Source organism: Gavialis gangeticus, unplaced genomic scaffold (assembly GCF_001723915.1).
Source record: "Gavialis gangeticus isolate Ggan-Ray unplaced genomic scaffold, GavGan_comp1, whole genome shotgun sequence".
NCBI classification, from domain to species: domain Eukaryota; kingdom Metazoa; phylum Chordata; order Crocodylia; family Gavialidae; genus Gavialis; species Gavialis gangeticus.
In genome coordinates, this window is record NW_017728993.1 from 40,617,552 (window position 1) to 40,638,327 (window position 20,776).

Consider the following 20,776-nt stretch of genomic DNA (forward strand, 5'->3'; position numbering starts at 1 on the left):
CCTGAAGTCTAGGAAAACTATATCCACTGCCACCCCTGCATCCAATGATTTAGTGACCTGGTCGTAAAAGGCCACCAGGTTGGTCTGACAGGACCTGCCGCTGATGAACCCGTGCTGGTTGCCCCTGAGCATGCCGTTCCCTGCTGGCCCCTCCTGGATGCGTGCCAGAATAATTTTCTTGAACAGCTTGCCCAGGATCGAGGATTGAGGTAAGGCTGACTGGCCTGTAGTTCCCCGGGTCCTCTTTCCTCCCCTTTTTGAAGATGGGAACCACTTTTCTGCCGGACCCGGCACTGTTGAGGGCTCCTCCACCCCTACACCCTCGCCCATGCCTCCGGGATCATTGGTCGTCACTTGCGAGCCAGTTCTATAGTCCAGTCTTCTTTTTTGTGTGGGTTCAAACCTCAATCCCAAAAATAGCAAAGAATAACGCAAACACAGCTCCTGCCCAGAGTTGCTGCTTCGGGGACCTCTGTTCTCGCCCAGAGCGGGGTTCCACTCCTCCCCTCTGGGGTTTTCCTTCCCCTAATAGGAAGGCTTCAGCCCTCCCCTCCGGGACTGCCCGGTCCCGCACCATGATCGCCGTGCCTCCACCGTCCGTCTGCCCCTTTTCCCTCAGGGGCCTTCCTCCACTTTGGTTCTGCCGGAGCCAGACACCCCTGGCCGGCCTGATCCGTCCTGCAGCGCTCGGGGTCACCGCACTGCGTCCCACTCCCCTTCAGGGTCTTACCCTTGCCCCAAAACGTTCGGGTGGTGCGCTGGGCTGCACGCATCCGCCCTCCCGAGCTCTCGCCAGTGTCCGTCCTTTGAATCGGCACTTCCGGTTCCGCCGCCCCGCTCCTTTGCTCTAACGTCTCTTTTAACCCAGCCTCCTTCGTCGTACACCTGAAACAGGTAAGTTGTTGCCCCGCCCTCAGGGGCAGAGAAGGATCTGTTCCTGCGGGTGGCCCGACCCACTGTGTCTCATCACCTACTGGTTCATTCACCCCCGCACAGTATCACATACTCTCCCAATGGGAAGACATTTGGGAAGGGATAAAACGGAAGCGCATCTCAAGCAAAGGGTGCTCTGGCCCAGATTGTACAAACAGGTAGAGAGGTATTGCTGAGACTGCCCTGAATGCCAGAGAGTTTCAGGCAGCTGGCCCATGTGTACCCTTGGTGCCACTACTGTTAATGGATAGACCGTTTGATTGTATAGCGTTGGACATAGCAGGACCGTTACCTAAGAGTAATGTCGGCTATCAGTTCATGTTAGTGATAATAGACTACGCTACTAGGTTTCCCAAAGCCATGCCACTGAAGTCCGTTACAGCGCCAAAAATAACAGAAGAACTCATAAAATGGGAGTTGAGGATGGGTATACCGCAGGAGAACCTTACGGATCAAGGGAGAAACTTCATGTCTAATGTCCTGAAAGGGATTTGTAGTATACTTAAGATCAAACAACTAAGGACTTTTGGTTTACCATCCTCAAATGGATGGGTTGGTAGAGTGATTCAATTGAATGCTGAAAGGGATGATTCCTGCTTGCATCCAAGGTGATCCCAGGAAATGGAATCCATGATCCCGCCATTGTTGCTTTCTATCAGGGTACAGCCTCTACAGGCTGTACACCATTTGAACCGGTTTATGGACACAAACCTCAGGGACTATTAGACATAATTTGCAAAGGCTGGCTACAGAAAAATCCTGTAGAGGGATGACAACTGTGTCCAGTACAAGAATTTCAAGAAGGATTAGAACAGGTGAAAAACTTGACTCAAGAAAATCTACGTACAAATCAGATGCAACAGAAGTGAAAGTCTGATAAGCATACAAAGGATAGAGAATTTAGTGAAGGGGATTGGGTGTCAGTAATGCTACCAGATAATAATCATAAGTTGCTGTCTCGCTGGCAAGGGCCTTTTCAAGTCGCATGCAGAGTAGGTCCAGTGAACTACGAGGTTCAGCAGACTGAACTAGTTAGGAGACAGCAAATATACCATGATAATTTGTTGAAGAAATGATACTAGGAGGAGGGATGACTTATGCAAAGAGGGGTCGAGTTGCAAGATCTAGATGCAATCAGGGGACCCTTTTTGTCAGAACCAGGGAAAGGAGGACCCAAGGTGGGAAAGAAACTGTCAGTTAGCCAACATAAGGAACTTGAGCAACTTGTACAAGAATTTCGAAATGTTTTCAGCAAGAGACCAGGGGAAGCTAAGGGAGTGGAGCACCACGTAAAAATACGCTCTGGTTGTATAGTGAGAAATCACTGGACACATTTACCCCGGAACCTCTGGCACTCTGTAAAACACGAGATTGACCAAATGAAACAACTAGGCATTACAGAGGAATCCCGTAGCCGCTGGAGATGGCTCGATGAGAACTGGAATAGATCAGTGGTCTCCAGCCTTTTTAAGTGGGAGATTACCTTTGGCATTTAAAAGCAACCCAAGATCTACCGTGCACTGCTGCTGCTGCCACCCTCCTACCCTCCTCTCCTGTAAGTCTGTGGGGAGGGAAGGAGAGGCAGATCGAGGCAGAGGGAGAAAAAATTATTTGGGGGCGTGCATCCCCAGCAGGTAAGTCCCACCCGGCCAGGGCCCACTCAACCTACCCCTGCTCCTGCCTCTGCAGCACTGTCCCTCACTGTGGTGGCCTCGATCTAGCTCCCGCCACTTCCCTCCCCCATGGACTGACCTACTGGGCTGGGGTGCATGTGTACATGCACACGGGCACTCAGCCGCCCACCCCAGCCTCGGATCAACTCCAAGAGGCTCCGAGATTTACCACAAGAGGCTCCAAGATCTACCGGTGGATCGAGATCCACTGGTTGGTAACCACTGGTGTAAATTATAGAAAGGCAAATGAAGCAGCTACCTTTGATACCTTTCCGATGCCACAAATTGATGATATGGTGAAGAGGATAGATCAAGCTAAGTATATTTCGAAACTTGATTTAGCAAAGGGGTATTGGCAGATCCCTATGGCTGCACAGGATAGTGAGAAAACAGCTTTTGGCACACCCTGGGACTTAATTTCAGTTTAAGAGGATGCCTTTCAGGTTGCATGGAGCAGCTGCTTCATTTCTGGGATTGGTGGATTAGATCTTAACCCCACACCAAAATTATGCCGTGACATACATTGATGATATTATTATTTTTTCAGAGGACTGGCCACAACATCAACAACATTTAAGAGCTACATTACAAGAGTTAAGCACTGCTGGGCTAACAGCTAACCCTAAAAAATGTGCCAGTATTTCGGGTTCCAAGTAGGCCAGGGCTGTATCCAACCCATGGTGGATAAAGTTCCAGCTATTCGGGATTATAGGTTACCTAAGAATCTGGTCCTTTCTAGGATTTTTGAATTATTATTGACGATTTATCCTGGGAGTTAGTGGCCCCATTAATATGACAAGAGGGAGATCAAGCCAGTTGTGGTAGTCTGAGCGAGCTATAGAGGCCTTAAATAGGGATAAGAAGGATCTCTGCCAAAAACCTATGCTGTACACCCCTAATTTCCAATAAACGTTTTTATTACAAACAGCTGCCTCAGGAATTGCTTTAGGGGTGGTGTTATTCCAAAAAATCTGAGGAGAGGAACAACCAATAGCATACACAAGTAAGAAACTTTCAGGAGCTGAAACCAGATATTCCACAATAGAATGCAAATGCCTGGATATTTGTTGGGGAATTGAATTTTTTAGATATTATCTTTTAGGAACAAAGTTTATATTAATTACAGAACATGCTCCATTAAGATGGCCCCAATCAGTGAAGACCAATAATGCACATATAATGTGATGGTCATTGGCATTACAACCCTTCCATTTCTCCGTAGAGCATCACCCCGGGAGGAGAAATATAACTGCTGATTTCCAGTCCTGTTTGCTGCAGGAAGAGAAGATAACATTGACCAAAAAGTGCGATTTTTGCACAAACAACAAAGAGTTGTTTTATCCAGAAATTAGATAGTAACAGAGATATTCCTAAACCATGGGGAAATGGAGCGGGGGAGGTATATAACAAGGAGACAAACAACCCTGTTGCAAGAGATAATATGAGTAAAACTTACCATGAGTCGGAGACACTGGTGACATCATCAAGCGACATCTCATGGTAGGAGATTCACACACCTGAAAGAAAACTTTAATTGTTGACTGGAAGAGAAGCAAGGAGGAAGCACTGAAAGAGCGCCGTGCACAAGACTTTACCCCTGGAAGGGGACAGAGTGTGAGAGAGAGCAACCGAGAAGATTGAGGCAGCCCACGCGGAGGCACAGGACTGTGGCAGCAACTTGTTAGAATAAACAGTGTGCACCCAGAGATATGGAAGTAACTTACCTGAGCAAGTAATAGGTGAGAAAGCTCTAGGAGATGGGTGGACATGGATATTGTGAACTACAAATTAGAATCTAGAGAATAGAAAATAAAGAAGAAATAGTAAGGCGAGATCTGCTATTAGCAGCTCACCAGTCATAAGGACTGTGAATTATAGACCCTGTTGATTATGACTCCACGTATGACTACACTGGGTAATTTCTGTAAGGCATATTGAGGAACAACATATAAATCTGTCTGTATGACCTGCAATTATCTTCTGTTTGTTTACTGATATATCCATATATTCTCCCATCAAAGGTGCGGCAGACAAGTGAACGAATAAAGATAGCTGCCAGTTTCCTAGACCCATAAACAGGAACTTTAAGACCTTACTTACTTGTAACATAAGGAAAAAATAAAACTACACTGAAGAGGAATTTAAAGGGTAATACTTAATGTTATAAGTTGATTTAAAATGGGTACACATTAATACTCTTTTCAACTTGAACTCTCCCAGCTACCACATATACTTCAGCTTCTGAGCAATCATATTCAAATAGAAATGACAACCTATTACTTAAATGAGTCATGGGATTCTAAAGAATCAAAAAATAAAACAACTCTAGTTCTAGTTTTTTAAGATCGTAAAATTGTGTTCATTGGGCATCTGAAACCTCTTTTCAATATAGAAAATAGTTTGTCTTCTAAGAAACTTTATATTGAAAATGTTTTAGGGAAAATTGGCCTTCTAATCAATGGCCATTATGAATTGAGAGGACAAGGTCAATGCTAAACTCATCTGCTCTGCATTTGCCTGACACTGAATGTACAATGTATTGTAAATGTTCCCAAGGCATATCCTAGTCTTTTGGGTTAAGAGCTAGTTTCTTTAATTAATTAAATTTATCACTAAGCGTACTGTACGTTTCACTGCAACAAAAAAAGTGTACTGTACGTTTTATTGCAACAGAAAAAAAAAGCTAAAGAAAGGCTGTTTATGCCATCCATTTTGTATTAGTGGTGAGCAGGAAGAAGCCCAGGTGCTGTTTTGAACTATAGTAATGATATTATATCCATATTTGCTGGATTCTCCGGTGGCCTCTCTCTTCTCATGTACTTGTTCTTTTACATCTATCTCATGTCGAGATGATGTAGTACTGTAGCTCACTGACAAGATCAAAACAAGTACAAAAAGGGCTTGTTCTTGTCCATCCCTTCCTTCAACATTTTCAGATCCATTCTCTCCAAAGGATCAAATAAATTGGCTCTTTCTTTGCTCCCCAAATAAATAATACTTGAGTTTGATGTGAATTTTTCATACTGAGGCACATTTCTATTGATGGTTAAAAGATACAGTAGGTACATTTTGTTTAAAATAATATTCAGAAGTACTCTCAGTACTGGACTTCTGTTCCCTGGACCCCAGATGCAAGGCCACCCTAAGGATTTTCATAGTTCCATATGAGACAAGACGTGCTTACGCCTCAGGCTAACTTCCACAAGTAGCATGGACTGTATCTTTGACACCCCTCATTTAAAATAAAGATCCACGGTGACACAGTCCAAATAGCATCCTTCTATTACTGCAGAACTCTATACACGAAACAAAGACAAAGGCTCACATTGAGTCCACCTCTATTCTACAAAGCACACAACATGATAGCGGTTAAATCCTTGACTTCATCATCTACCCATGGGACTTCGGCACGCACCTAAAGTTTCCCATGTGTTGTGCTGAACAGCAATAGGCTTAAACACCTGTTTAAATGGGTTGCCATGTGGAGACCTAAAAAACAAAGGACAAACTTGTGATCAAGGCATCAGCCTGTGACTAAGGAGATCTTCAATTAAAATGAAAGCTTGCCTGTAATGTTAAGCATCCGTTTGAGCATGTTGCTGAACAGAGGCAGATAACGTTCTTTGGGTAAATCTGGTATCTTTTACTAGACAGACTAAATAGTTGGAAATGTTTTTCTTAGCAAGCTTTCAGGTTTAAAAACCCTTTATCAGGCTGAGGAAGCATCTGCAGTTGGTGTGTGAGGCTTCAACTGCCTTGTGCATCAGGTCTCTCCCTATAAAGCACAGACAAGGCATATGCAGGGCCTTGCGTGCATAGGCATGAAGAGTTTGAAAAGAACCTAATTCTTCTGGTCTTTCCAAACAGCCCCACAACAAGGAGCTTCCACCTGCCAGGCTCTGTGCAGCTGGGCTGACCTAGGGCTGCAGCTTTACACAGGAAGAGGGGGCAGTGGGCCCCATAAAATAAACAGGCAAATTGGTATCTGGCGCAAAGAAAAGCCCGAAGGCCTGGCTTTAGCTCCCCCTCTGCACAACCCAGCCCCGAGGGTGGGCGAGAACCAGCGCCTCTCTCCGCACGGGCCTTGCCCCCGCAGCCGCAGCCGGGCTGCCCTACACACAACATCCAGCAGGGGGCGCTGCCTAGGGCGGGCTCGCGTCTCTGCACCAGCCGCCGCTCCCCAGCAATTAACCCCTCCATGGCCGGCCTGGCTCACAAGCACACGCCGGCTCCTCGCCACGCGCCAGGAAGGTAAACAAGCTGGGGGCGGGGCTGGCGGGGCAGGCTTCACGGCTATTGGCGGGCTGTTCAGAGGGAGGTGGGGCAGGCACCGCTGCGATTGGCGGGCTGCCCCAGCGGAGGCGGGGCAGGGCTGGGTTTGTGTCTGGCTAGGGCTGGCTCTTTTGAGAGCGTCCCCGGGCGGTTTTCGTCAGCGGGAGGGTTTGCTGCACCGTGTCTCTGAGGCGCCGCGGCTAAGGGAGCGTGTGTCAGTAGAGAGACCCGGCGCCGCCGCAGCAGCTCCTCCGGGGTGGGCTGGCGCATGGCGCGGTGCGGGCAGGGCGCCGTCCCGAAGGGCCCCGGAGCGGCCGCGGCAGGAGGCGGCGGGAGGAGCGCGTGGGAGCGGCAGCGGCTGAAGGAGGCCGCGGCCGAGCAGCTCCGGCGGGACTTGGGCAGGTAGGAGAGGAGCGGGGCGGGGGAAGCCCGTGCACGCTCGCCCTGGGCCAGGCCGACCAACCGCGCGTGGGCCCTGGTCTCGGGGTGACGCCGCCGCCGCTGCTGCCCCCCGCAGGCTCCTGGCCGACGAAGCCGGCGCCGACGTGACGTTCCTTGTGGGGTCGGCGCGGTTTGGCGCGCACCGCGCGGTGCTGCTGGCCCGGGCCCCCGCTTTCTTCCTGGGCAGTGTGGGGAAGGCGCCGCGGCACCTCGGCCGCCACGAGACCGTGACGCTGCAGCGCTTCGAGCCCGCCGAGTTCCGCGCCTTTCTGCAGTAAGTGTCGCCTCCCGCGCGCCCCGGCCGGGCCTGGGACGGGGGTTCGCGGGCGCGGGGTTAGCGGTGGAGCAGCCCTGCAGCGTTTCCTGGCCCCGCTGTCTGAGCAGTGAACGCGCCTAGCTCCCTCGCTGGCCCACGAGCCTGCCTCGACGGTCATCGGCTCTTGTAAACCCTTCGACACGCCGGTCTCATGGTCTCTGTTGAGTACCTTGTCTGCCCAGCGTCAGGGACTTAGTGGGGGTGAGTAGTCCCCAGAGAGCAGGTGGCAGCTGGCGCCATCCTTTAATTGCTGTCATGACATCCTTTAGTGCTGCTGCTGGGAGAAGAGCTCTGTCTCAATACCCTGTGGCTTATTTTGGTACCAAAATGCTCTTTTTTGGAAAGGCAAGCAGTGAGGTTTTCAAATTAAAACTGTGGCAGAGTTTATTGAAGAGCTTTCTCTCCTGTCTCCTATATTTATCACTCGCTCACCTGTCCTGGAAGTTGACTTTGCACTAGGACAACCGTGATGACCCTGATTTGTGTGCATCTGGCATGGAGTGGTTCAGATTTTGGCTGTTTTGCTTCTGGGTCTAGATAAAAAAAAAACTCCCTTAAACCTGACCGTAGATAATCTTACTGGCGCTTGGTCTCGGTGGGTGCGTCTACATGAGACACCTGAATGCACAGTGTGCACTGTTCTACTGTGTATTAGCACGTCACAACAAAAACTGTGCTAATGCACAGTTGGATTAGTCTACTGTGCATTGTGTCACAGAAACATTTGCCTTTGCTACTGCATATTAGCCCAGCTACTGTGCCTTTATCTAGTATCTCTTATTACTAAATATCATGTAGCAAAGGTGCATTAATGAATGTATCAATGTATACAGTATATAGTAAAATAATAAGGGATATGTAGCTCTATTAAAAAAAAGCATAAAATGTGGAAATCTTGAAATTCTTTCTGTGTGATGTTAAAGCCTGTGAATGACTTGTTGAATTAAATATAAGATTGTCATCACTGATGTCCTGTTAGTCGTAGAGCAACAGCCAGTGAAGGATTTAAGCATAGCTTGTAGGTGCTCAATTTCTAGATACCCCCAGGCTCTAGATCCCACTGAATGGACTGGGCAAGTACTTAGGCTCTCTGTACCATGTATAGGGAGAATTGGGCATTTCAGAATGAGATCCTAGACTAGGGGTGGGCAAAATGTGGCCTCCCAGGCCATTCTATCCAGCCCACAGGGCCCCTAAAAAATTTAGATAATTAATACTTATCTGCCCCTGGCTGCCTGTCATGCGGCCCTCAATGGTTTGCCAAAACTCAGTAAGCGGCCCTCTGCCTGAAATAATTGCCCACCCCTGTCCTAGACCCATGGATGCATGACCAATAGATCAAGGGAGGTGATGCTCCCCTTCTATGTGGCATTGGTCAGGCTGCAGTTGGAGTACTGTGTCCAGTTCTGGGCACCGCACTTCAAGAGGGACACAGAGAATCTGGAGAGGGTTCAGAGGAGGGCCACTCGCATGATTAGTGGCCTCTGTGAAGGACCCTACGAGGGGAAGTTGTGAAGGCTGAAGAGATCCAGATCTCTCAAGAGACGGCTGAGGGAAGACCTTGTAGCTGCCTACAAGTTTATCAAGGGAGGACAACAGGGAATTGGTGATGTACTATTTACTAGAGCGCCCCAGGGAATAACTAGGAACAATGGGTGCAAACTAGTGGAGAATAGATCTAGGTTAAACATTAGGAAAAAAAATTTTAGAGTAAGGGTGGCCAGAATTTGGAATGGGCTTCCAAGAGAGGTAGTATTATCACCTAACCTGGAGATCTTTAAGAGGAGGCCTGATAGTCACCTGGCTGGGGTCATCTGACCTCAGTCCTCTTTCCTGCCAGGGGCAGGGGGTCGGACACGATGATCCATTGTGGTCCCTTCCAACTCTACAATCTGTAAATCTATTGTAACCCTGCTCCCAGGATGGCTTCTTTTATCCAACACTTGTTCTAATGTATACATAGTTCTGAGAGCAGGGATCAGAACCAGAATCTTCCCCTTGTCCAGCCAAGTGCTGTAGGCTCCTTGCTGCTTGCTTTTTGGCCCTGCTAACGGTATTATTGTTGCTCCGCAGTGAGAAGAGTTTAATCAGAAGGGGTGACGGATAATCCTATGCAGCCTAATCTACAGCCTGGGATGGGGTGAGGAGGGTTAAACCTACCTCTCCTCAAGCTCAGGAGGGCATTGAATCTGGATCTCTTGCTTCCTGGCCTGATCAGGGGATGTAGGTGTACTAGTGTACCTCATTTCTAGGACCTACCAGGAATAAGGTGAGAGTCTTGGTATATACCAAAGTAGTGAACAAATATAGTGGCATACTAGAAAGGGATATACCTAGTCTAGTGCATGTAGGTGCCCCCATGGGTAGGCAGCTCTTATGTGGGTTTAGCCGGGGGGAGGGGGTTGTTTTGTTTTTGTTGTTTTTAATTGACATTTTAGACTAATGCAGGTCTAGGCACCTCAGTTCTTATTTGGATCTAGCTTTAAGGGCATTTTGCATGGGCTAAGCCAGGGGCAGGCCAGATGCGGCCCTCCAGGCCACTGTATCCGGCCCATGGGGCCCCTAAAAAATTTAGAAAATTCATATTTATCTGCCTCTAACTGCCTGTCATGCAGCCCTCAATGGTTTGCCAAAACTCAGTAAGCGGCCCTCCACCCAAAATAATTGCCCGCCCCTGGGCTAAGCCCTGCCCCAGTCAGTGTGCACAGCTTCTGGCAGAGGTGTTCCCAGTGTGGTTGCAACCAGCTGGGTGCTGCTTTGCTTCCCCTGTCTCCAACAGTGGCTCCTGCTCCTGATCTTGCCTTCACCACCCCATGCTGCTCTAGGCAGGCAGCTTCATCCAGGCAGCTGCTGCCACAGGGTGCAAGGCTCTGGCTTCAGCTTCTGGCCACTTTTTACCAGAATGCAGTTGGGAGTGGAAGCCAGAGCCTCACACACTGAGACAGGAGCCACCAGGCTGAAGCAGCTCGCCTGCTCACCAGGAGTGGTGTAGCAGTTCCTGCCCAAGCTGCCTTCAGCTCTTGGCCACCTTCCATGAAGCTGAAGCCAGAGCCTTGTGCACTGGGGAAGAGCCACCTGGCTGAAGATGCCTGCCTGCTTGCCCAGAGTGTCATGGTGCAGCACGGCAGGAGAAAGATCAGGAGCCACCACTAGAGGTGTGGGGAGCAGAGCAGCACCTTACCGGGAGCAGCCACACTGGTAACAGTCCTGTTGGAAGCTGCTTGGAGCAGCGCAGCAGCAGCAGGAGCCAATGCTGGAGACGGAGGGAGCAGAAAAACACCCGGCTGTGTTGGGCTGCAGGTGCCGGTGAGAGCTCGGCATGGACTGCCCTGGCATGACCAGGTGAGGCTTGGGACCCATACAGAGTGCCATGGGGGGCAGTCATGGACCACGCCATTCAGGCACGCTCTGCTGTGTGTGCCCTCCTACCCCTCCCTCCTTTCACCCCCAGCAGGCTCCCGAGACCTAGCGCCCAGGGACCCTTGCTCCCCCCACACATACACATATTCCCCCGCACACACCTCTCCTCCTTAAGGAGCTGTCACCACTCTGTGACCCAGCTCTGTGATCCCAGCTCACCCACTCCCCCACTCCTGAACACTGCTCTCTGCCTGTAGCCCCATAGGGAGTTTGGGTGAGTTATTGCAGTGGGGAGGGAGGTGCTGACCCAGCCCATGACGGGTCATCAAAACTCCACATTTGGCCCTTGGGGCCCAAATAATTGCCCACCCCTGGTTTAGGGGCACTGCATTTGATCAAATACTGCAGGCTGCATCTATCAGTTTCCTGCTGAAGATGTCAATAGGAACTACAAAATTAAAAACAGAGGTCTGCTCACATTTAGTGTTTTTAGTAACCACTTCCATTCAGGGCATATTGCCTTTTTTCAAAATGTACATGACTGAATTCAGTGCTCAGTACCATATATCATTGCTTAACTTTTGCTCAGTGCCAATAATAACGTATATTAGTGGTGGTAAAGTAGACTCTTGGACTGAAGTAGTTTGTCAAGATAAAAATTTTCAAATTTCTAACTGGATGCTGACTTATTACTTTTTCACTTCTGTGTTTTCTTAATGGTAAGCCTGTCACGTACCCACAATCCATGGATCAGTATCACTTGTTTTCGGTTTATTTGTGTTTGCTGGAAAGGAAGCGTATATCCCTAGGGTCCAGTAGATTCTCCTGGGAGACTTGTAATGCTAGTCTTGCAAAACAACTGATTCAGTTGCAAAAACATCTTTTCTAAATATTAGGGTTTTTTTAATACTACATTCTAAAATGTAGCTCCCTGTGTACTCTTAAGCATACTTATAAATGCATTAAAAAAATGAGTCTCTACTCTATGTACTCCAGTACTGCCAGTATATACATCTTCCTACCTATATATTTATTCAAAGAAAGCATAGGGGAAAAGAGATGTTCTTGGTAGCCATATTGGTCTGAGACAAAAAGACATACAAAAAACTTGGTTCCAAAATTATACCTGTTATTAGACCAACTAGGAAATCGCAAGAAAATTGTCCTTTTCTTGCAATTTCCCAATTGGTCTAAAAGGTACCATTTTGTAACCAAAAGTTCTAGTTTTTTTGTATGACATAGGGGAAAAGATATATTTTTACATGTCCTGAAGAGCTACAGCCTTGAGCTACGTTGGACCAAGAAAGTAGACAAATTTTGGAATTAAATTCTCCTTCCTAGATAAAACTGGAATTTATTACACTGAGTGGCTATGCTAATCCCAGTGGTTGAGTTATCAAAAGGGCAAGAGTGGTCTCTTATAGCTAGGGTCCAAACCAGTCACGTCTTAATTCAAGGTATTGCTTCTGACCTGCATTCAGGAATAAGTTGGAAATTAACATAGTTATTTTTGAGCTTGGAGGTAATGTGGTCCCTGCATGAAACTGATAAACAAAAAAGGCCATCACCCAGGTTCTATTTGATGGAGTTTTTGATGGTACTCCAGTGTAACATTTTGCACATTTACATGGAAGTTTAAAAAAGACTGTGATAGCTGCATTAAGGCTTGCACCTGAGAGAGAAAGCTGGAGATGCCAATGCAAAACCAAATTTAAAAAAAGCACTTCCAGCTAGTGACACACTCTAGCTGTCTAACAGGATGCCTTTCTGTGTTTCCTCCTACTGCATGAAAGAAACTTTAAACAGCCTTTCCTGATTAATTCTCGCTCTTCTCCCAAATTTTTAAATATTAATCTAAATCTTGCTTGACTTGTTTCATCCAGACATAATTCCTTTGAGCTCCTGTTTAGCTACAGCACTAAGCTATTCAAATAACCTAAGTGTGCTAGGTAAGATTGGGACATAAAGCTGGGTCCTATATGTATGTAGAAGACATTATAGCTCAGATCCCAAATAAATCTCCTGAGTGTTTTGAACAAAATGATGAAATGAGTAAATGATGATAAAATGAGTTCTGTGAAATTCCCATATAAAAAAAAGATGGGCAATTGCCTCATTTTCTTTGTAGAATTATTCATTTGGCACCACGTCTCTACTGACTAAAATCTATCCACAAGAGGGTCTCCACTATCAGAAAAAGGGCATCAGCCAGTGCAGCCAGCGTACTTTAGACAAAGAGTAAGGGTCAAGAACATTTGAGAGATCCAGGCAACACTGGATCTACCTCCTACAACCTTTTAACTCTTCCCAAAAAAGATAAGATTTGATATGGATCAATAGTTGGAAAACCTGTCAGTGGCAAAAAATGACTTTTTGAGCAAGGGTCTTGCAGGCTTTCGTTGTCTCCAAAATGAGGAGCATGTCTTTTCTGAAAGGAGGAATGACAGTTACCTGGTACAGATGAGAGGCAGATTGGATATATACCCTTTATCTCATCAAGGGCAATAAAATACTCATAAAATTAATGTTTTGGTACTTACTGTTAAAAATCTTGTCATACTAAGCTGGAGTGGTGGGGACTAAAAACCACTGGAAGAAGATTTAGTAAATGGGCACAGGTACTGAAATTGAATGAGGAGTCTAAGAGGAATATTGGCACTGAGAACTACTGGAGCTGGTCAGGGGAGAAGAACTGAGACTGACTGGATAAGGAGACTGCAACTGGGGTAGTGAGTCTGGGAAAACAAACTTGCTGGAGGAGGAGTAGAGATTGAAACTGGCTAGGTGAGATGAATATGGGCTGGGAGGAGGACTTGGATGTTTGTAAAGGACAGGACTGGATCAGGTGGGAGAACAAATGGCAGATGGGATCAGGTGTAGAGGAAATGAATGGAAAAGTCTGACCACTGGAGCATGTAGTACAGAGTCTATAAAGAAATTCTCTATTCCAGAGTACCGCCTTTCCTCCACTATGGGAGAATATCTATGAAATCCAATCTCCTGCTGCTATCAGTTATTCTCTTAGCTCAAGTAGCAGAAGTTTATGTGGTGGACTTAAAAGTGCCAACTCTCCTGATGAGCTAAAGGACATAAACACCATACCACAGGATAAGATTTCTCTTCAGTGGTTTGGTTTTCTTAAACGAAATGTAGGGAGCTGTACACACAAAACTGGCACATATGTCTTTAAGTCTGCAGAGTCATGGATGACAAGCTAAGTCCCAGATTGCTGCTGACTGCTCGTCTTGAAAAAAGGGGAAAAGGAGGAGCCAGGAAATTAATGACCTGTCAGGCAATACTTGGGAAGGGTAAATTATATAAGTCGGTTTGTAAACATCTGGAGGAGAAAGAGAATGATAACTAGTACTCACCATGGATTATTAAGAACAAATGCCAAGCCTTTCCTGTGGCGGGTAAGAGGAATGCAGTGGACATAGCATATCTAGACCTTAGTAAGGCTTTTGGCCAAGTGTCCCTTGGGACTTGTCCACACATTCAGGCACACGCGCTTGCAACAGCTCAAATAGAAGTGATGCAAATTTGAGCCATGGCTTTTTGCCTCAGCGCACATGTCCAGACATGCACTTTGGTATGGGGCAAAATAACCCTTCCTGGCTCCTCCCGGATCTGCAGGATCCGGGAGGAGCCAGGAAGCTTCTGGGCAGGAGCTTCTGGGCCCTGGCCAATTGGTATCTGGCCAGGCCCCAGACCCACTGGAGTGGGTTGCACGGCTCCTGTACAAAGCCACACCACCTGCACGGCCTGGGCCAGATCAGGCTGGTAGTGCAAATTTTCTAGGAGGCTAAGGCACACCTGAGCCTCACGGAAAATGAGCCCCGCCAGCCCACAAAGCTAGACTAGTTAGTCCTGCTGCGTGCTGACAGCTCCATCGTGGCTGCTGTGCACCACCAGCTCCAGCCACTTGCTGCCCCGCACAGGCTGCCACATACCTGCCCCCCAACCCAGCCCCAGCAGTGCTGGTGGCAGCAGGCAGTGTGGTTGTGGCTTTGCTGCGCAGGCATAGGCGGGCAGTGACACAGCGCTGTGTGAGCCGGACTCTTGCATGCTGAATGGACCCAGCCCAGCCCGTCCCATCCAAGGCCTTGTGCTAGCAGGCCAGGCTGGGTCTATTCAGCATGTAGGAGCCCAGGTCACACAGCACTGTGGCAGTGCCCTCAGTGCCTGCAGCAAAGCTACAGTCGCACTGCCTGCTGCCGCCGGTGCCACAGGGGCGGGATGGGAGGGCATGTGTGTATGGCAGTCCCCACTCAAGCCCCTCCACGTCCCCACCCACTGGGACATCCCCACACCCCCTCCACTCCCCATTGCCCCCAAGCAGCCCCTCTACTCCCAGCACACTGCCCTGACATCCCCCTGCCCCTCTTCACCCACACCCATAAACCCACCCATTCCCTAACTTACCTTTGACAGTGCCGGGGGTAACAGGAGCACCACAGAGACGCTCTGGCTGGACGCTCAGTCTCTTGGAGGACTGACTCCTGTGTTGCGTCCAGGCATGGTATGGGACTATGCCTTGCCCCACTCTTCTGCAGTGTTGGGTTTGGGTTTTTTTGATCCCTATCCAGGAATCTAATTTTGTCCCTGTACTGCAGACGTGCAGCACGGGGAACATTTTTTCATTCCTGCACGTGCCTCTTGCAGCGTTTCAAAGGGGTATGAGATGCTGCAAGACATACGTGCGCACTCGTCTGGACACGCCCATGGAGTTTCAAAGGTAAACATATGCTAGATAGAATAACTGTTAGGTGGACATATAATTAGCTAAATAACGACCAGCAGAGGGTTACTATAAATGTATTGATTTCAAAATGGCAAGAAGTGTCACAAAGTTCCACAGTGACCTGCTGTGTCTGAAACTGTTTAACAGCTTTGTTAATTACTCGGATGGAGAAAGAGAGAATGTTTTATGTGGCCGCAGAAAACAAGACAAGAAGCAAGAGTCTTAAATTGCAACAGAGAATATTTAGATTGGATAATGGAAAGAAGTTGCTTTCTCACGAAGAGAATGGTTAAGCATTGGAATAGGCTACCTAGAGAGGATGTGGAATCTCCATCCTTGGAAGGTTTAAAGAACACGGTAAGCAAACGCTTTGCTAGGATGGCTTAGTCGGGGATGATCCTGTCTTGAGCAGGGCTGGATTAGATGACTTCCTAAAGTCTCTTCCAGCACTACTTTTTCTATGATTTCTAGTATATAGTGTTTGTACATGTTAAGTTCCACATAAAAGACTATGCAGAAAGCATAGAGTGGGCTAGAGCCATATGGTGGAGAATAACTAAATACATTATGGTGGCATTTTAGGCTTCATAGTTCTGGCCTGTGGATCACCTTGTACACAACAGATAGCAGTTTCATTTGTATTACGTTTATATGTCTAAAAATAAACTGATTGAATCAGTGAGTTGAAATTAAGCTTGCTAATTTTTGCTTTTTTTATTAAAAATAGTAGAGCAATTAAAACACATCTCCAAAGTCTCAGTCCAGTAGATTTTAACCACAAGGTTATGTGGTTGATCTGGAAGAGTATCAGTGAACCTAAATGAATAGATTTATAACAGATGTGGTGGCTTAGATATTACAGAAATTTTCACTTAGCGTTTTGATTTTTTTCCTATATAACCAGTTAATCAGATCTTCCTGAAATCTTTTTCCATTGCTGTATTTTTGCTTTTGTGGCTTTAAGTCCTTATCCTCTTCTAATTGGATTCTCTTATCTCTACCTAAAGTCTCACAAGGAAAACAAAATCTCTTTATATGATAAATTTTATCAGTCTCAACTGTTATTTATAGTTTTCTTCCTGTTTTTGTACTTAGTTCATCTCTTCTTGGCACTATTAAATCCCTTGTTTTCAACTGCCTATTTTTAACAAGGCTTTCAAGTAGTTAGTTATTCTTTTTTACTATTAAGTAGCTTCTCTTTTGAAGAAAAGTAATTCATTTCAGAATTTGAAGTTTAATGGGGAAATAAATTACCTGTCCTCTAAATCTTTACAATACAAAATCTTACCTATTTTACAGTCATCTCTAATGTGCCTGTCACTTTAATGACCAGGGCCCAGTCTGCACTAGAAAGATTGTTTAGGTGTATACATATATAAAAAATGATGCAGCTAGAACTGCAGATGCCCCTTTTCTGTGCCCTTTGTAGGTGGAGTCATATCAGCAAACATTATTTTTCCTAGTACAGCTCATTCCATGTAGGACACTTTTTTTTTTTTTCAAACTATGCCAGAAGTAGTTTATACTGGCAAAAGAACTCTTTATCTGCACTGAGGAAGTTGGCTGTATAGCTCTCTCGGCTTTTCCTATGTTGGTAGACCCTTCGAAGTGTAAGCTAAGTCTAAGTACTACTTGAGAATTGGTGCCATTTAGCAGTTCTTTTCTTCTTTTCAAGCCCTTCCAAATAATATGATGCTAAAAATAGAATACACTTTTAAAGCTGAACTTGTCTTAGCATATTCCAGATGTTTTACCTGCCTTTCTGATATTTTTCTCTCTTATTTTCTTCCATCATTTCACCTTTCCTCTCAGCCTAATCCCCTGTGAACAAAATAATTGTCAGTTCCTGAGCTTCCTCCCTGCTCCTGAGTGCTTTCCTTCTTAACCCTGCATAGATTTGTTCTGTCCCTTCTCACTCACTCTTTTTTTTTTCCAAGACAAAAAATATTTTCCTTTCTTTGCTATTCCAGTGCTCATGTGCATGTGATATTTTTGTGGAAGCATCTCATGTGAATTTAAAATCCTAGAACTGATAAAGATCTTCATCTGTCAGCTTGAACCCAAGTGATCTCTTGGCTCCACTTCAGGAATTTTGGCCTTCTTTATTTAACAGGTCTACAGCTATTCAAAGGGTAGCACTCCCCATTTTGGGGGGTGAGAGCTGTCTTTTGCTGGTACTGCCCAAGTGTATAAGAAGAATGTAGCTTGGATCATTGATTGCATCCCTAGCTACTACATTCATACAAACACTGAATGCAATGGAATAGTAGCAACTGGATAGAAAATACGTTTTAACTCGGACAACATAAAGTAATATATACTAGGACAATTAGGATCAATAAACAGTGCTTATGACCTTCTTTGGAGATCTGTCTCTAATTGGTTTGATCCATTAAAAATTATTCTAATATAATAAAAGCCTTAGTCTGTCTGTCTGTCTGTCCATAATGCTCCGGGCCAACTGTGCATGTGCCACTGAGGGGTGCATGCTGATTGGCTGTGAGGACATGTTACAGAGAGAGTGAAGGACCCTATTTCCTCCCCCTGCCCCGCTGCTGCCAGCACCCAGACCTGACAACAGCTGGCAGAGGGGGGAGGCAGCAGGGAGGGAGGGGAGGCAGGGCATGTTGCATGTTGCTGGGTGGCAGCGGCTGCAAGCTCTCTTCCCTCCCTGTTCCTGGGAGCCACCGCCAGCACAGGGTGGAGCAGCAGAAGGTGGGGGGTGTGTGCAGGGTCAGATATAGGGGAGAGGGGATGGGGGGGTGCACAAGGCTGGATGCAGGGGGGGGGCCCTGGGGCCGGATGCAGGGTGTGTGGGGGGCGCACTGGGCCCTAATAGAGGCTTAGTGGATTGCAGTAGGGCAGTGAAGGTAATTGGAAGTAGAGATTGAATTTGTCTGTGATACCCACAAAAATTAAAACTTTTTAACATGGTTTATAGAAATGTCAAATACAACTCCTTTTTGTAGCCTGTAAAGTTGGATTTTCCTAAACTAATGCCATGAAGCAGCTTTACTAACACTGCATTTATATAAGGGAAATCATGTGCGGTGTACAAGACTAATTATACACATGTAATTAGTTCAGTTCTTGAAAATATCAGTCCACAGTAAATTTGAGTATGATTATATAATGACTGTAAACTTCCCCTACTGATACTTTCTAGAGCAGTGTTTGAGAAAAATTCATTGCATTTGACCTTGAAAGCCAGGAGTCTTCCCTAACTACAGTGAGAAAATGTAGATTAGATAGGACATAGACAAACTGTGTTTGGCCTCTTGAATCAGGAAGAGCTAATCCCTTAAATTACTCTTCATTCAAAGGAATAGATCCTTAGCAGATGAATTTATCTCATATTTATCCACTGGTATTTCTTTTATATAATTAAAGTTAAAGATCAAATAAATCAGCTTCCCTATATTTTTCTGTAGCTATCCAAATCAACTATATGCTAAATTAGAGAATCTTATTGAAGGAAGAAGAATACTATCCAATTTAGGTTCTTACTACAGGAGAGCAAAGCTTTTTCTACTGTTGGTGTTATTTTACGTTCAGAGTCTATGCATAATATCACTCTGGTACTGCTCTGGTACTTCTTGTTTCATGCCGATTTTGACGTGATTTCATGATATTCATGCTGTCTTGATTATTTATTCACTTATAAAAACAACTTTTAGATTTACTGAACCTAGAAAAAAGAACGTAGAATTTATCAGACTAGCGCATTTTTAAATCCATGCGGTCTCTCTTCCATAAGTTTAGTCCCAATAGTACAGGTACTAGGAGACAATGACATTCAAATAAAGTAGAAGTAATACATTAGAACACATGCCAAAAAATGTAATTGTGGCACTTCCTGCCATGGGGTTTTAACACTTTACATCAATATTTGACTCAGAATAGAGGTCAGTGGGTGGACCTTGGTATGTTCTTACAATTCTCAGTCAACCTCTAGACAAACATAATCTTTATTATATTAATTGCATGCTCTAAAATGATCTTCTGAGGACTGTAGTCCTAGGACAACCTCTACTTTGTAAATTTAACTTCAGGCTGTTGCGACTGCTACAGACTTTGAGACTACCCTACAGCATCATTCCCATGACATTATCCTTCATTTAATCATTCTTCACATATACCTCTTCTTACTGTTGTTGCTATCTGTCATAATCCTTTATGTACATATGATAAAAAGAAACATCCGGAAGATGGAGTGTCTGTCAGAATTACAGGATCTTCAGATAATATTACTGAAAATAATGGTTATTTCTATTTTTGTATCTAGTTAATTTAGCCCTTTTTTGTATGCCTGAGTTATCAAAAAGCCATTAAACCAAATATAGCAGACTCAGTTCTGCTTTTGAACATATGGATTTTAGAATATTTATTTTTTAAATATTAAAAAGAACTTAATTCAGTTCAGTATCCATACATGTTGGATTATATATAAAGTAAAACTATAATGTAAGAATTAAAATGGGAAATTTATGTTGGACAACTTATGCATAAAATGACTTTATTTCTTAATTACGGGCCTGGCAACCAGTAGATAATAACTTATTTTCAGAAAGTAAGCCCCTTAAAGTAAATCCTCCTTTGAACTTTTTTTGAGCTGATGTTTTAGCAGAACTCACTTGCTGTGCACAAGGATTGTCTGTGGCTCTTGCACTGCAGTGGTATCTATGTGCATGTGTAGACGAAACAGGGGCCCTATATGGAAGCAGTGGGTTTTAAAAAAACACTGCTGCAGTTTAGGGCTGATTTAAACTTCCATGTCATGCACGTTACCTGCCTCTCGGGCGGGAAGGAGAGGGCGAGCTGCTGACAGGTGGAACAGTCCCTGGGCTGCAAGAGGGCGGGTGTTTCCCTCTGCAGCAGTGGCTGGCTCCCTCCCAGGTGGCACTCGTACACAGGCACCGAGCTTGGGGGGCACTGCAGCTGCAGAGGGAAGCACCGAGCCCCCGTGCAGCTCGGGCAGGCAGACAGGCTCTAGGGGGTGGTGGAAATCAGGCTTGCTGCTTTTCTTGGGTAGAGCAGTTT

General features: G+C 45.9%; 1 protein-coding gene across 1 annotated transcript in view; it reads left to right on the forward strand.

Annotated features, from left to right (window-relative positions):
* The first annotated feature begins 7,113 nt into the window (after positions 1 to 7,113).
* KIAA1107 (KIAA1107 ortholog) overlaps positions 7,114 to 20,776 on the forward strand; it is a 72,641-nt gene continuing 58,978 nt past the window's right edge. The window contains exons 1-2 of the mRNA XM_019501604.1: positions 7,114 to 7,280; positions 7,396 to 7,593. Of these exons, the coding sequence (XP_019357149.1) occupies positions 7,147 to 7,280; positions 7,396 to 7,593 (332 nt within the window). The 5' untranslated portion in view covers positions 7,114 to 7,146. The remainder of the gene's footprint in view (positions 7,281 to 7,395; positions 7,594 to 20,776) is intronic.